This window comes from Propithecus coquereli, unplaced genomic scaffold (assembly GCF_000956105.1).
Source record: "Propithecus coquereli isolate 6110/MARCELLA unplaced genomic scaffold, Pcoq_1.0 Scaffold709, whole genome shotgun sequence".
NCBI classification, from domain to species: Eukaryota; Metazoa; Chordata; class Mammalia; order Primates; family Indriidae; genus Propithecus; species Propithecus coquereli.
Genome location: NW_012153163.1, coordinates 63,294 through 76,275, shown reverse-complemented (window position 1 = coordinate 76,275; position 12,982 = coordinate 63,294). Strand labels below are relative to the sequence as shown.

Genomic DNA, 12,982 nt, shown 5'->3' with positions numbered 1-12,982 from the left:
TTTTTTTTGTAGAGATAAGGTCTTGCTCTATCACCCAGGCTAGAGTGCAGTGGCATGATCATACCTCATTGCACCCTTGAACTGGGGTCAAGTGACCCTCCTTGCCTTAGCTTCCCAAGTAGCTGAGACTACAGTCATGTACCAACACACCTAGCTAATTTTTAAATATTTTTGTAGAGATGAAAATGTTGTGTTGCCCAGGCTGGTCTTGAACTTTTGGCCTCAAGGGATCCTCCCGCCTGGGCCTCCCAGAGTACTGGCATTACTCTGGTGTCATGAGCCACCATTTTCAGGTTAAAATATATATATATATATATACACACACACACCCCCCACAATACAAACTCCCCTCTTGAGTTTGTTGTTTACAAAGAGTTGTTTATTACAAAACTGTACATTTGAGTCCACCATAGACAAATATCCTCTCCATCTCAAATGGAAACTATTTTCTACTCTTTTTGGGGAAAAGAGTGTAGGTTTACTAGGTAATAAATATTCCATACTTCATATGATAAAATGTTATTTCTCTATTTCGATTGCTTTGCCTATTTCTTTTATTCTCACATGCATTTAATTTTCTAGGTACCCTTCTATTATACTATTTAGATATTCCTAATACCCTGAGTTACTTGGACTAAGTCCTAAAAATTGAGAAATAATTGTTGCTACTATGTAAATATGTACTTAACAACTGTCAAATCTTTTAAAAGTCAAGTTCATTTTGAAATGTAAACTCTGGCTTTTATCATCACTATAAAATTTTTCTTTGCTTAGGGAGGTAGCTGTTTGTTTATAGAGATTGACTGATCATTTTTACTCTACATAATCTTCCTTCTTGACTAGGATAAATTATGTGAATAAATAAAATGAAGACATATTTAAGCTATTTCTCAGAAGGCCAATATTTTCCTTTTCCATGTTTATTTTCATTAAAGGACTTCAGTAATATTTTATAGTCTTCTACCTGGAACCAATAACAATTATTACAACTTTCCCAATTAATTGGATCACATTCTCATGCTTCTGTGAATTGCTAAGAATTGTAATGGAAAGACAGATATAATACTTAAATTTAACTCATTTTTAACAGTAGAAATTTTGTGTCAAAAATACACTTTACTTAGGTAAAAGTATGTGAAAAACCCAGGCCACTACAGAAAACCTTCATCAAAAATATTGCAGATCAATATCTCTTTTGTGAAGGCTTATCATCCTTTACAGAAACCTCTTATTTTGGGGTTGTTATGGGTTAGCAAACGAACTCCTTGTTTGCCCAAAATAACTGCAATAGAAAGTCAGTGATAAGGACTAATTATTGTATTTTAAGAAAGGACTTCTCATGGAACAAAGAGCTTTGTGTTACAATTATCTATGAGGCTTATTAATTTATGTCAGAATTTTGGAGGAAGGTAGGGATGGACATATATCATTTGAAAAGTATTATTGGTGACTAATTTCAGGGAGAGGTTTAATTGCCTCCAATCGATGACATTAAAGATAAATTAATGGTGAAGGTGATATTTGGGCTTGGGTTTGCTGTGAGGGTTAACATTTTTGCAGGTAAAGATAGAGGTATTTAAAAACTCCAGCTCAAAGAAAGGGTGTATTGAGAAAGAGGAAGAGTAAGTTGTCTATTTTGTCAGCAAAATAAGATTCATATGGGAGAGTAACTGAAAATAACCCTGTAAAAGTTGGCTTGTGATCACATCTTAGGTCACCTAGAAAGTGATTTTAGTGTCTTGGAATTTCTAGGTTTAGTAAAATTCAACGAAAACTATATTGATGAAGATAAATTTGGTGGTATGTAAAAGACAGATAGACTGTAGGTGGACTTTGAGTAAGGAAGGTAAGTGAGGGGGAGTAATTTAAAAAGTAATATAGGTGACATGGGGCATGTTCATGCATAAAAAGTGTGACTTTCAAGGATTTGAATTTGAGGGTTGTTAATAATTAGTCATGATTTCATATTAAACAAATTGTTTTCTAAGAATCATCGTGTATGGATGAAAGTGGCAATTAGAAACATAGGAAGGGAGGATGAAGATAGTGGTTTGGGAATACCTCAATAAAAGTCTAATTTGAATCTTGGAAGCAGATGAGAACACTTAAAGGACAGGATATAGAGTGAAGTTGAGGTTGGGAGAAAATGATGAACTCATTTCAGAACAGCTGAAGGGGCCAGGAGGCCAGGAGTTCGAGACCAGCCTGAGCAAGAGTGAGACTCCTGTCTCTACAAAAAAATAGAAAAATTAGCAGGGCATGGTGGGATGTGCCTGTAGTCACAGCTACTTGGAAGGCTGAGGCGGGAGGATTGCTTGAGCCCAGGAGTTTGAGGTGCACACTAGCCGGGAGAACAGAGTGAGGCTCTGTCTCAAAAAAAAAACCTGAAACAACAACAACAAAAAACAGCTGAAGGATCAAAAGCATCAAAGCACAATGGGTAGAAATTCCACTAGATTTTGAAGTGGTAAGTGATATCTCATTGTGGTTTTGGTTTGGATTTCCCTGTTGATTAGAGATGTTGAGCATTTTTTCATATGTTTGTTGGCCGTTAGTCTATCTTGTTTTGAAAAGTTTCTGTTCATATCATTTGCCCACTTTTCAATGGGGTTGTTTGGTTTTTTCTTGCTGATTTTCCTGAGTTCTATATAGATTCTAGTTATCAGCCCTTTATCAGATGTATAGCATGCAAATATTTTCTCCCATTCTGTAGGTTGTCTGTTCCCTCTAGTGGTAGTTTCTTTGGCTATTCAGAAGCTTTTTAATTTGACCAGGTCCCATTTATTTAATTTTGTTGATGCCATGATTGCTTTTGGGATCATCTTCATAAATTCTTTGCCTAGGCCAATGTCTATAAGAGTTTTCCAATGTTTTCTTCTAGAATTCTTATGGTTTCATGCCTTAGGTTTAAGTCTGTTATCTATCATGGATTAATTTTTGTGAGCGATGAGAGGTACAGGTCCCATTTCAGTCTTATACACGTGGCTATCCAATTTTCCCAGCACCATTTATTGCATTGGGATTCTTTTCCCCAGTGTATGTCTTTGTCTGCTTTGTCAAAGATCAGATGGCAATATGAGGATGGTTTTATGTCTGGGTTCTCTGTTCTGATCCATTAGACTGTGTGTCTGTTCTTATGGTAGTACCATGCTGTTTTGGTTATTATACCCTCTATAATAATAAAAAATAATTAATTAAAAAAATTTCTAGGAGAGTATCCAAGAATATCACACTATGCCTACCATGAATCATCAAATCAAGAAGACCCAATACCTGGCTTCAAGAATTTCATAGAATAAAGATATGTGTCCTATATAAATATGACCATAATAGAAGGCAGAATATTATTAATATAAGAGGTATAAGAAAGATAAATCACAGTGTGATGAGAATTAAAGAAAAATCTCTGCCTTTTTTCCCTCATTGAATGAGTCCATCAAGAGTCATGATATTTTTAGTCGTTTTAAAGTGGAGAAATTTCCCCTGGGAGAATATGGAGAATAATAGGTATTTTTGAGAAGAGAGTAACTTAAGCAAATGAGTACAAAGAAAATCCCAAATGTACCTAGAAACAAGGAATGGTCCATGTTGGTAACCACATGCAGTCCCCATAGGAGAGATTATGAGATAAGGCAAGAAAAATAATGTGAGAAAAATCTCTTGGGTAACTTTAAATGCTAGACTAGGACACTTTGACACTTCTCAAAAGTCATCTGAAAGCTATCAAAAAATGTGAAGCAATAGGAATAAAAAGTGTTTCAGAAAGATGACTGTAAGTGTTAAGTGCATGATGAGTAAGGTTGGGATAAACAAGGTGACACAATAAGAAGCTATTATAATACTAAAGGAGAACAGCATTTATAAAAACTTATTTAGGAAAGCATTATACTACATATGTAATTATTTTACTTGGAGTTGGGAACATTGGAGTGAAATGTTCGAGAAAACTATCTCTGTAAAGGATATCCAAAAAGGATAAAATACCTCAAGACTTGATTAAGGGACTGCTCTATGTAATATTATGGGTGAGCACTAAAATTTATCTAATGAAATAAACTTATATTATAAAAGAAATAATGTAAATCATATTGGAGACTGTAAAAACAGGTATGTATTCATAAACACAAGACTTAGAAAGGGCAACCACATGTGGAATCATGAAGTCTTGAAACAATATATAAATTCTGAGGAAGAGAAAATTTCAGAATATTTCATCCTTAAAAAGTTCACTTAATACAAGTCCTACCTCTTCAAAGATTTCAAAACCCTTCTATTATTTTGTTTTCTTGAGAAAAAGTATCTGAATAGTTGCTAATATTTCCTGTCTCTTTACAAAACACACACAGACACACACACACACACACACAGACACACACGCACACACCCCAAAACACCTTTCTCTTTCTCTTCTATTAGTAGATTCTTGAGATCCTGGATTCCTAGAGAGTTGAGGAGTTTTTTCTTTTTTTCTTTTTTTTTTGCTTTTTTGCTGGTCAAGTGAAGCAGGAGTTTTCTTAACATGGATGCTGACCTAAGAATATGAAGTTTCCTGAACTCTAGAACAAAGGAATTTGAACTTAGTGTTGTTTAAATGATTTATTTGTCAGTTAGCTTTCTATATTTATTTAAAAGTGTGTGGGGAAAAAGTTTTTCTAAGGCATGAGGAAGCCACAGGTATGGTCACACTAAATACAAAAGCCGCTAATCACCTAAGAATGCCGACAACAAACGTGAGAAATGTCCTACACTTTAACAACAATGAAGAAAAAATTCACCGCTTGAAATAAAACTTTTCATGTTATTAATATTTTTGTAATTCGTACTTACTAAGTGGGCCACATGATGTCGCTCTTTACCGCAAATTCTTCCATAGTCAACAAAACGAAGTCATTTGTTTTTCCACTGGAAAGACGCTTCACTCTCTTTCCCTCTTCCGATGCTCAACAATGGCCAGGATTGAAATGAAGAGATAAAAAGATTGCTATAAATTTGGAGGCAAGCTTCGCTGACTAGAATAAAACGCCAGTAAATTGAAATGGTGTGCCCCAGTGGATGTGACCCAGGGGTCCGACATCTACTGCAGTTTATTATAATTCTAGCAGCCTGGAAGGCGGGGAGCGGCCAGATACACTACTCGCTTCCGGAGGAGGCCAAACACGGCACCTTCGTGGGACGCATCGCGCAGGACCTGGGGCTGGAGCTGGCGGAGCTGGTGCCGCGCCTGTTCCGGGTGGCGGCCAAAGGCCGCTGGGACCTGCTGGAGGTGAATCTGCAGAATGGCATTTTGTTTGTGAATTCTCGGATCGACCGGGAGGAGCTGTGCGGGCGGAGCGCGGAGTGCAGCATCCACCTGGAGGTGATCGTGGACAGGCCGCTGCAGGTTTTCCATGTGGAGGTGGAGGTGAAGGACATTAATGACAACCCGCCGGTGTTCCCCGCGACACAAAAGAATCTGTTCATCGCGGAATCCAGGCTACTTGACTCTCGGTTTCCACTAGAGGGCGCCTCGGATGCCGATATCGGGGAGAACGCTCTGCTCACTTACAGACTGAGCCCCAACGAGTATTTCTCGCTGGATGTACCAACCAAGGATGAGCAGGTAAAACCTCTTGGACTTGTATTACGGAAGCCTTTAGACAGGGAAGAAGCTCCGGAGCTTCATTTATTTCTCATGGCCACCGATGGGGGCAAACCCGAACTAACTGGCACCGTTCAGTTACTCATCACGGTTCTGGATGCCAATGACAATGCCCCAGTTTTCGACAGGACACTCTATAAAGTGAAGTTGCCAGAAAATGTCCCTAACGGAACGTTGGTGATTAAACTCAATGCCTCAGATTTAGATGAAGGCTTGAACGGGGACATTATTTATTCATTCTCTAGTGATGTTTCTCCAGATATAAAATCCAAGTTCCACATAGACCCGGTAAGTGGGGAAATTACAGTGATAGGACTAATTGATTTTGAAGAAAGTAAAGCGCACAAGATTCGAGTAGAGGCTATTGATAAAGGCTTCCCACCACTGGCTGGTCACTGTACAGTTCTTGTGGAAGTTGTGGATGCTAATGACAATGCTCCACAGTTGACTATCACTTCACTGTCTCTCCCTATCTCAGAGAACGCCCCGCCAGGCACAGTCATCACACTGATTAGCGTGTTTGACTTAGATTTTGGAGCCAACGCTCAGGTGACCTGCTCCCTGACTCCCCCAGTTCCCTTCAAGCTGGTGTCCACCTTCAAAAATCACTATTCATTGGTGCTGGACAGCGCCCTGGACAGAGAGAACGTGTCGGCCTATGAGCTGGTGGTGACAGCTCGGGACGGGGGCTCGCCTTCGCTGTGGGCCACAGCCAGCGTGTCCGTGGAGGTGGCCGACGTGAACGACAACGCGCCGGCGTTCCCACAGCCCGAGTACACGGTGTTCGTGAAGGAGAACAACCCGCCAGGCTGCCACATGGACGCGCAGGAGAACGCGCGGGTGTCCTACTCGCTGGTGGAGCGGCGGGTGGGCGAGCGCGCGCTGTCGAGCTACGTGTCGGTGCACGCGGAGAGCGGCAAGGTGTACGCGCTGCAGCCGCTGGACCACGAGGAGCTGGAGCTGCTGCAGTTCCAGGTGAGCGCGCGCGACGCGGGCGTGCCGCCTCTGGGCAGCAACGTGACGCTGCAGGTGTTCGTGCTGGACGAGAACGACAACTCTCCGGCGCTGCTGGCACCTCGGGGTGGCAGCGGTGTTGGCTTAGTGAACGAGCTGGTGTCGCGGTCGGTGGGCGCGGGCCACGTGGTGGCGAAGGTGCGCGCGGTGGACGCGGACTCTGGCTACAACGCGTGGCTGTCCTACGAGCTGCAGCCGACGGCGGGTGGCTCGCGCGACCTGTTCCGTGTGGGGCTATACACCGGCGAGATCAGCACGACTCGCGCCCTGGAGGAAGCGGATGCTTCGCGCCAGCACCTATTGGTGCTGGTGAAGGATCACGGCGAGCCCGCGCTGACGGCCACGGCCACCGTGTTGGTGTCTCTGGTGGAGAGCGGCCAGGCGGCAAAGGCCTCTTCGCGGGCATTCGAGGGCGGGGTGGCGCAGGAGGCAGCACTGATGGATGTCAACGTGTACCTGATTGTCGCCATTTGCGCCGTGTCCAGCCTGTTGGTGCTCACGCTGCTGCTGTACACGGCGCTGCGGTGCTCGGCGCCGCCCACCGAGAGCGCGTGCGGGCCGGGCAAGCCCAGGCTGGTGTGCTCCAGCGCGGTGGGGAGCTGGTCATACTCTCAACAGAGGAAGCAGAGAGTGTGCTCTGGAGAGGGTCCGCCCAAGACCGACCTCATAGCCTTCAGCCCCAGCCTTCCTCAGGGTCCTACTTCTGCAGACAACGTGAGTCATAATAATCTTGTTTTCAACAATTTAAAAATAATTATTTTAGCTTTTCTACTTAAATATTCCATATGTAATGGAATATTTTTAGTTCATACTTTTTTAGTTCATACTTTTATATATATACATTTTAAGTGTTGTGCTGTGTTTGTCCTAATTAAGTATTCAGAATTATGTTCATGTTTAATATGTACTTTTGGTTTTGGGCATGTAATCCTATAGATTAAAATCTGTGATTTATGTTGCTCACTTTCTATTTTTGGAGGAAAACTTTGCTAGTTGAAATAATGGATTCATCTTTCTATTTTATAATGTATTTCCAAAAGCCAAAGTTTGCAAATCCATACTTTGCTAGTCAACCTTCATAAATGTTATAGTAAAAAAATTTTGAGATACATTTTGACCTAACATTTATTCTATATATTGTCCTAATTTTATGAAACATATAAGTGTTTTAACATCATCTGCTTAATTTTGCCCATTTATGTTTAGTGTAGTACTTGAATTATTTTAATTTCTTATTACACCGATTTATCTTCTCTTCTTCATCATATTTGTGTAGTACTGACTTTTTAAAACTTTTTTAAATTGGATTTGCCATGTTCATGATGAATTAATATTCACTAGTCAACAATACGGTTTAAATTACAGTTCAATAGTTTTTTTATTGTGTTCCTTGTTTGTGTAGGTAATATATTCACCTTCAAATTTCAAAGAATGGAATCTAGTATGTAGTGAAAAGTCTCCTTGCTACCTCCAACCCTCAACCATTCACTGTACCTTTCTAAATTCCTGAAGCAATTTCTGTTTATTTTGTATATCACAAGGTCATGTATGTGTATGTGTGTTCACAATCTACCTTTCTTTTTCTTATTTATTTATTTATTTATTTATTTTGAGACAAGGTCTAGTTCTGTCAATGGGGCTAGAGTGCAGTGGTGCAATCATAGCTCCCTGCAACCTCAAACTCCTGGGCCCAAACAATCCTCTTGGCTCAGTCTCCAGATTAGCTAGGGTTACAGGTGCAAGCCACCACAGTTGGCTAATTTTTTATTTTTATTTTTTGTAGAGACAGGGTCTGGCAGTGTTGTCCAGACTGGTATCAAGAGATCTTGGCCCCAAGAAATCCTTCTGCTTGGCCCCTCAAAGTACTAGGATTATGGATTACCTGCAGTGAGCCACCTTGCTGGGCCCTGTCTTTCTTTTTTAAAAAACAAATGATTGCACTATAAACCTACTCTTCTACACTTTTTGTTTTTCCACTTTGTATATTGCTTTTTGTGTCATATTATTTCATATGTGTTTCCTCATTTTTTTATTTATTTGATTTTTTCAGTCTTTTATATCTGCATTTTATTTTATTATATGGATACATCATGATTTATTCATCCAGTTCTCTTTTATGGCATTAACAAAATAATGACTTAATTGTATGAACTCCTTTTTAAAATTTACAAATAATTAGGTTCTTTAGAAATGATTGTCAACTTTCACAGTTGGTAAAATCCCAATATACTTTAGGAAGTCATTTTTGGATATCTTGCTTTTTTTTTGTTTTCAATGTGAATAAAGTTCGAGGTATACCAACTCAAGAACTTGTTCAATAATCAACAGAATTATTTACCACCAAGCAGCAAATTCACATTCATCATAAAGAGACCAAATTTGCTGCTCCTGTTGAAATAATACTCAGCTTTGGGGAAAAAAATCTATAAATATTCTATACTTTCTCTGATGGTAATTGTAATTCTGTTTTTATTGCTTTGTTTATTTTTCTTTTATGTTTACATGCTTATATTTTTCCAAAAATCTTCCTGGCATGTTATTAAGAAATTTGAAAAGTCCTACTTATCTTGGGAAATGCTAGAAGTTGATAGAGGATCTTCCTCAGCCCCCCAATCTATATTCATCAACCATTATTACTTTTTTTTAAAAGCTTAATTATTTTTCAGATGTTCAAACTCTTTGACTTATGTCATGGCTATGGAATTTTTTTCTTGTTGGTAAAAAGTCTTCACAGAGGTATTGAATAATGCTATTTTCTTTGCAAAAATTTTGATATTATTTAGGATCAACTATAGAGATAGTCTTTGAGTACATAATGTGAGGACAAATTAGTTTCCCAGAAAATGCCTTTATTCATCTTTTCTATTTTACTTGTTTTTTTGTAAAGATTTTGTAGAAATTCAAAGGAGCTGTTAATTACCTACAATGTAGGCATTCATGAGGAATTCATGGAGAATTTACTTTTGAGGTGGACTTTGAAGGGTGGATAGAATTTTGATAGATATAGATGAAATAATAGAAGAAAAACTTTGAACAAAGAGTGTGTTGAGGAAGAGACAATATCTTTTCTGTAAAATATCATGCATATTGGAAAGTGGCTAGTGATCACGCTGACAGGATTGGCTCATGGTCATGTATGTATCTCCTAGATGTGAATCTAACATCGACAATTGATCAATAGAAAGGCAAACTTGATACAGGTTTTACTGCAATACAATGAAAGCAGTACTCATAAAGACAAAAATTATGATATATGAAAGGAGAACTGGGATGTACACAAACTTTAAGTATGGTAGGCAAGAGAAAAAGAGTCATAAAATATGTATATGTCCATTTGGAGAATGGCCATACTATAAAAATTGTGATTTTTTGAAGATTTAGATTTTGGGTCATTATTGATTAGATATTCTTTTGATTTTCATCAACTTGTTTTCTAGGTGATGTTAGGGTATACTAGTAAAAATGTCATGTAAAACTGCGGTCCTCAACCCCCCGGGTGGCCTGTTGGAGACCAGGCCACAGAGCTCCACAGCCCACCACACCCACCCCCAGTCTGGGAAAATTGTTTTCCGTGAAACTTGGGGCGGGGGTGGGAGAGGGCGCACAGCAAGAGGTGGATGGCAGGCAGGCGAGCAAGAAACTTCATCTGCATTTACAGCTGCTCCCCACTCCCTATCGCTCCTATCACCGCCTGGGCTCTACCTCCCTGCGCCATCCCCCATCCGTGGAAAAATTGTCTTCCATGAAACCGGTCCCTGGTGCCAAAAAAGTTGGGGACCACTGATGTGGAAAATGAAAATAGGTGTTTGTAGATACAGATTTAAGGATACTTCAAATAATAAGCTAGTTTGAAGGCATGGAAATATTAATAGAAACACTTTAGAAAAGGATGGGAAAAATAAGACAGCTAAAGATATAACTTCAGAAAATATTCATATTTTGGAGCAGCAGAAAGAAGAAGAACCAACAGAGAATCCAATGGTAGAAATACTGCTAGTGTTTGTTGTGACAGAGAAATCTATGAAGGAAAGTATTTTAAGTGAGAGGCCTATTTTCACCAGCTGCAGAGATATCAAGAAATATTGTAAAGAATATGCTTTAGATTTTTCTTACATTAGTAAATAAAACTGTTTAGGAAAATTGACACTCATTGAATAAAGAAAAGCAGAAATTTAACAATAATCCACAAGAAGATAAAATATAGAAAATGTAGAATTATATGCTCAGCTAAGAGTAATGCATAGCACTGTTTCCTGTGACGAGATAAATATTACCACATTCCTTCCACACAAAAGTATAGGTGATAGTCTACACTTCTGATATCCATGACGTATCTAGATCACATTTTAAAAATACTGGGAAGAAACTCCTTTCATTATGAAGAAAGATCACTAGCTGAAACTAAATTATTGTAAGAAACCAGACGGTATAAATGCCTCCGCACTTGATAAAGTTAAGAATGTTCTTTTAAAGTATGATAAAGGCAAGAAAATATAGCAAACTAAATATTGCGGAGGTAATTCAGGTAATCATTACCTTTTGGAGCCGCATGATGTCGCTGTCTACCAAGAAGTTCTGGCCAGCCAAGACCCAAGGTCGTTCCTCTGGCAGTATCTGTCTCTAAAAGCCGAACAATGGCAGATGCCGCGGAATTGGATTAAAAGACTCCAGAAAATACTGTAGTTCATCTTTAAACTAAGACAAGATTTTCTGATAGGAAACTGGTACTTAACATGGTGTATTCTTGGCAAGGAAACCCGGGATCCCGGCGCCTGCTGCTCTCTCTTCTGATCCTCGCAGCCTGGGAGTCAGGGAGGGGCCAGCTCCACTACTCGGTCCCCGAGGAGGCCAAACACGGCACCTTTGTGGGACGTATCGCGCAGGATCTGGGACTGGAACTGGCGGAGCTGGTGCCGCGCCTTTTCCGGGTAGTGTCCAAAGGCCGCGGGGACCTTCTGGAGGTGAATCTGCAGAATGGCATTTTGTTTGTGAATTCTCGGATCGACCGGGAGGAGCTGTGCGGGCGGAGCGCGGATTGTAGCATCCACCTGGAGGTGATCGTGGACAGGCCGCTGCAGGTTTTCCACGTGGAGGTGGAGGTGAAGGACATTAATGATAACCCGCCGGTGTTCCCATTAAAAGAACAAAAGCTGTTTGTTTCAGAATCCAGAATGCCAGACTCACGGTTTCCGCTAGAGGGCGCGTCCGACGCAGATATTGGAGCTAACTGCGTTTTAACCTATAGGCTTAGCTCTAATGATTACTTCACGCTAGATGTGAATTCAAAGAACGACGAAAATAAACTGGTTGAGCTTGTGTTAAGGAAACCTTTGGACAGAGAGGACGCTTCGGCACACAACTTATTCCTGACAGCCACCGATGGAGGCAAACCTGAGCTCACCGGCACCGTTCAGCTGCTGGTCACCGTGCTGGATGTGAACGATAATGCTCCCACTTTCGAACAGTCCGAATATGAAATAAGAATATTCGAAAACTCGGACAACGGAACAACAGTTATCAGACTGAACGCTTCTGATCGGGATGAAGGAGCGAATGCGGCAATTTCATACTCTTTTAATAGCCTCGTTTCAACTATGGTTACCGACCAGTTTAGCATAAATCCAAATACTGGAGAAATAGTAGTTCAAGGTAATTTGGATTTTGAACAAGTAAATTTATACAAAATCCGCATTGACGCGACGGACAAAGGTCACCCTCCGATGGCAGGTCATTGCACTGTTTTAGTGAGAGTTTTGGATAAAAATGATAATGCCCCTGAGATTGCGTTGACTTCCTTATCCTTGCCTGTCCGAGAGGATGCTCGATTCGGTACTGTCGTTGCCCTGATTAGCGTGAACGACCTTGACTCAGGTGCCAATGGGAAGGTTACATGCTCCCTGACGCCCCACGTCCCCTTCAAGCTGGTGTCCACCTTCAAGAATTACTATTCGCTGGTGCTGGACAGCCCCCTGGACCGTGAGAGTAAACCTGACTACCAGTTGGTGGTGACCGCGCGGGACGGGGGCTCTCCTTCGCTGTGGGCCACAGCCAGCGTGTCCGTGGAGGTGGCCGACGTGAACGACAACGCGCCGGCCTTCGCGCAGCCCGAGTACACGGTGTTTGTGAAGGAGAACAACCCACCAGGCTGCCACATCTTCACGGTGTCGGCGCGGGACGCGGACGCGCAGGAGAACGCGCGGGTGTCCTACTCGCTGGTGGAGCGGCGGGTGGGCGAGCGCGCGCTGTCGAGCTACGTGTCGGTGCACGCGGAGAGCGGCAAGGTGTACGCGCTGCAGCCGCTGGACCACGAGGAGCTGGAGCTGCTGCAGT

General features: G+C 41.2%; 3 protein-coding genes across 3 annotated transcripts in view; all 3 read left to right on the top strand.

Moving 5' to 3' along the window:
- LOC105824020 (protocadherin alpha-5-like) overlaps positions 1 to 1,626 on the top strand; it is an 8,671-nt gene extending 7,045 nt beyond the window's left edge. Inside the window, exon 3 of the mRNA XM_012661355.1 lies at positions 1,561 to 1,626. Within this exon, the coding sequence (XP_012516809.1) occupies positions 1,561 to 1,626 (66 nt within the window). The remainder of the gene's footprint in view (positions 1 to 1,560) is intronic.
- Positions 1,627 to 4,895: 3,269 nt separating this feature from the next.
- Positions 4,896 to 7,870, top strand: LOC105824019 (protocadherin alpha-7-like). The gene is made up of 2 exons (XM_012661354.1): positions 4,896 to 7,384; positions 7,859 to 7,870. The coding sequence occupies exons 1-2, from the start codon at positions 5,036 to 5,038 to the stop codon at positions 7,868 to 7,870; spliced, it is 2,361 nt and encodes a 786-aa protein (XP_012516808.1). The 5' UTR covers positions 4,896 to 5,035.
- A 3,387-nt stretch (positions 7,871 to 11,257) lies between these two features.
- The window catches only part of LOC105824018 (protocadherin alpha-8-like), a 9,843-nt gene continuing 8,118 nt past the window's right edge, over positions 11,258 to 12,982 (top strand). Inside the window, exon 1 of the mRNA XM_012661353.1 lies at positions 11,258 to 12,980. Coding sequence (XP_012516807.1) covers positions 11,386 to 12,980 — 1,595 coding nt within the window. The 5' untranslated portion in view covers positions 11,258 to 11,385. The remainder of the gene's footprint in view (positions 12,981 to 12,982) is intronic.

Coding starts and splice junctions, on each gene's coding strand:
- LOC105824019 (XM_012661354.1), top strand. CDS start 5,036: ATGGTGTGCCCCAGTGGATGTGACCCAGGGGTCCGACATCTACTGCAG.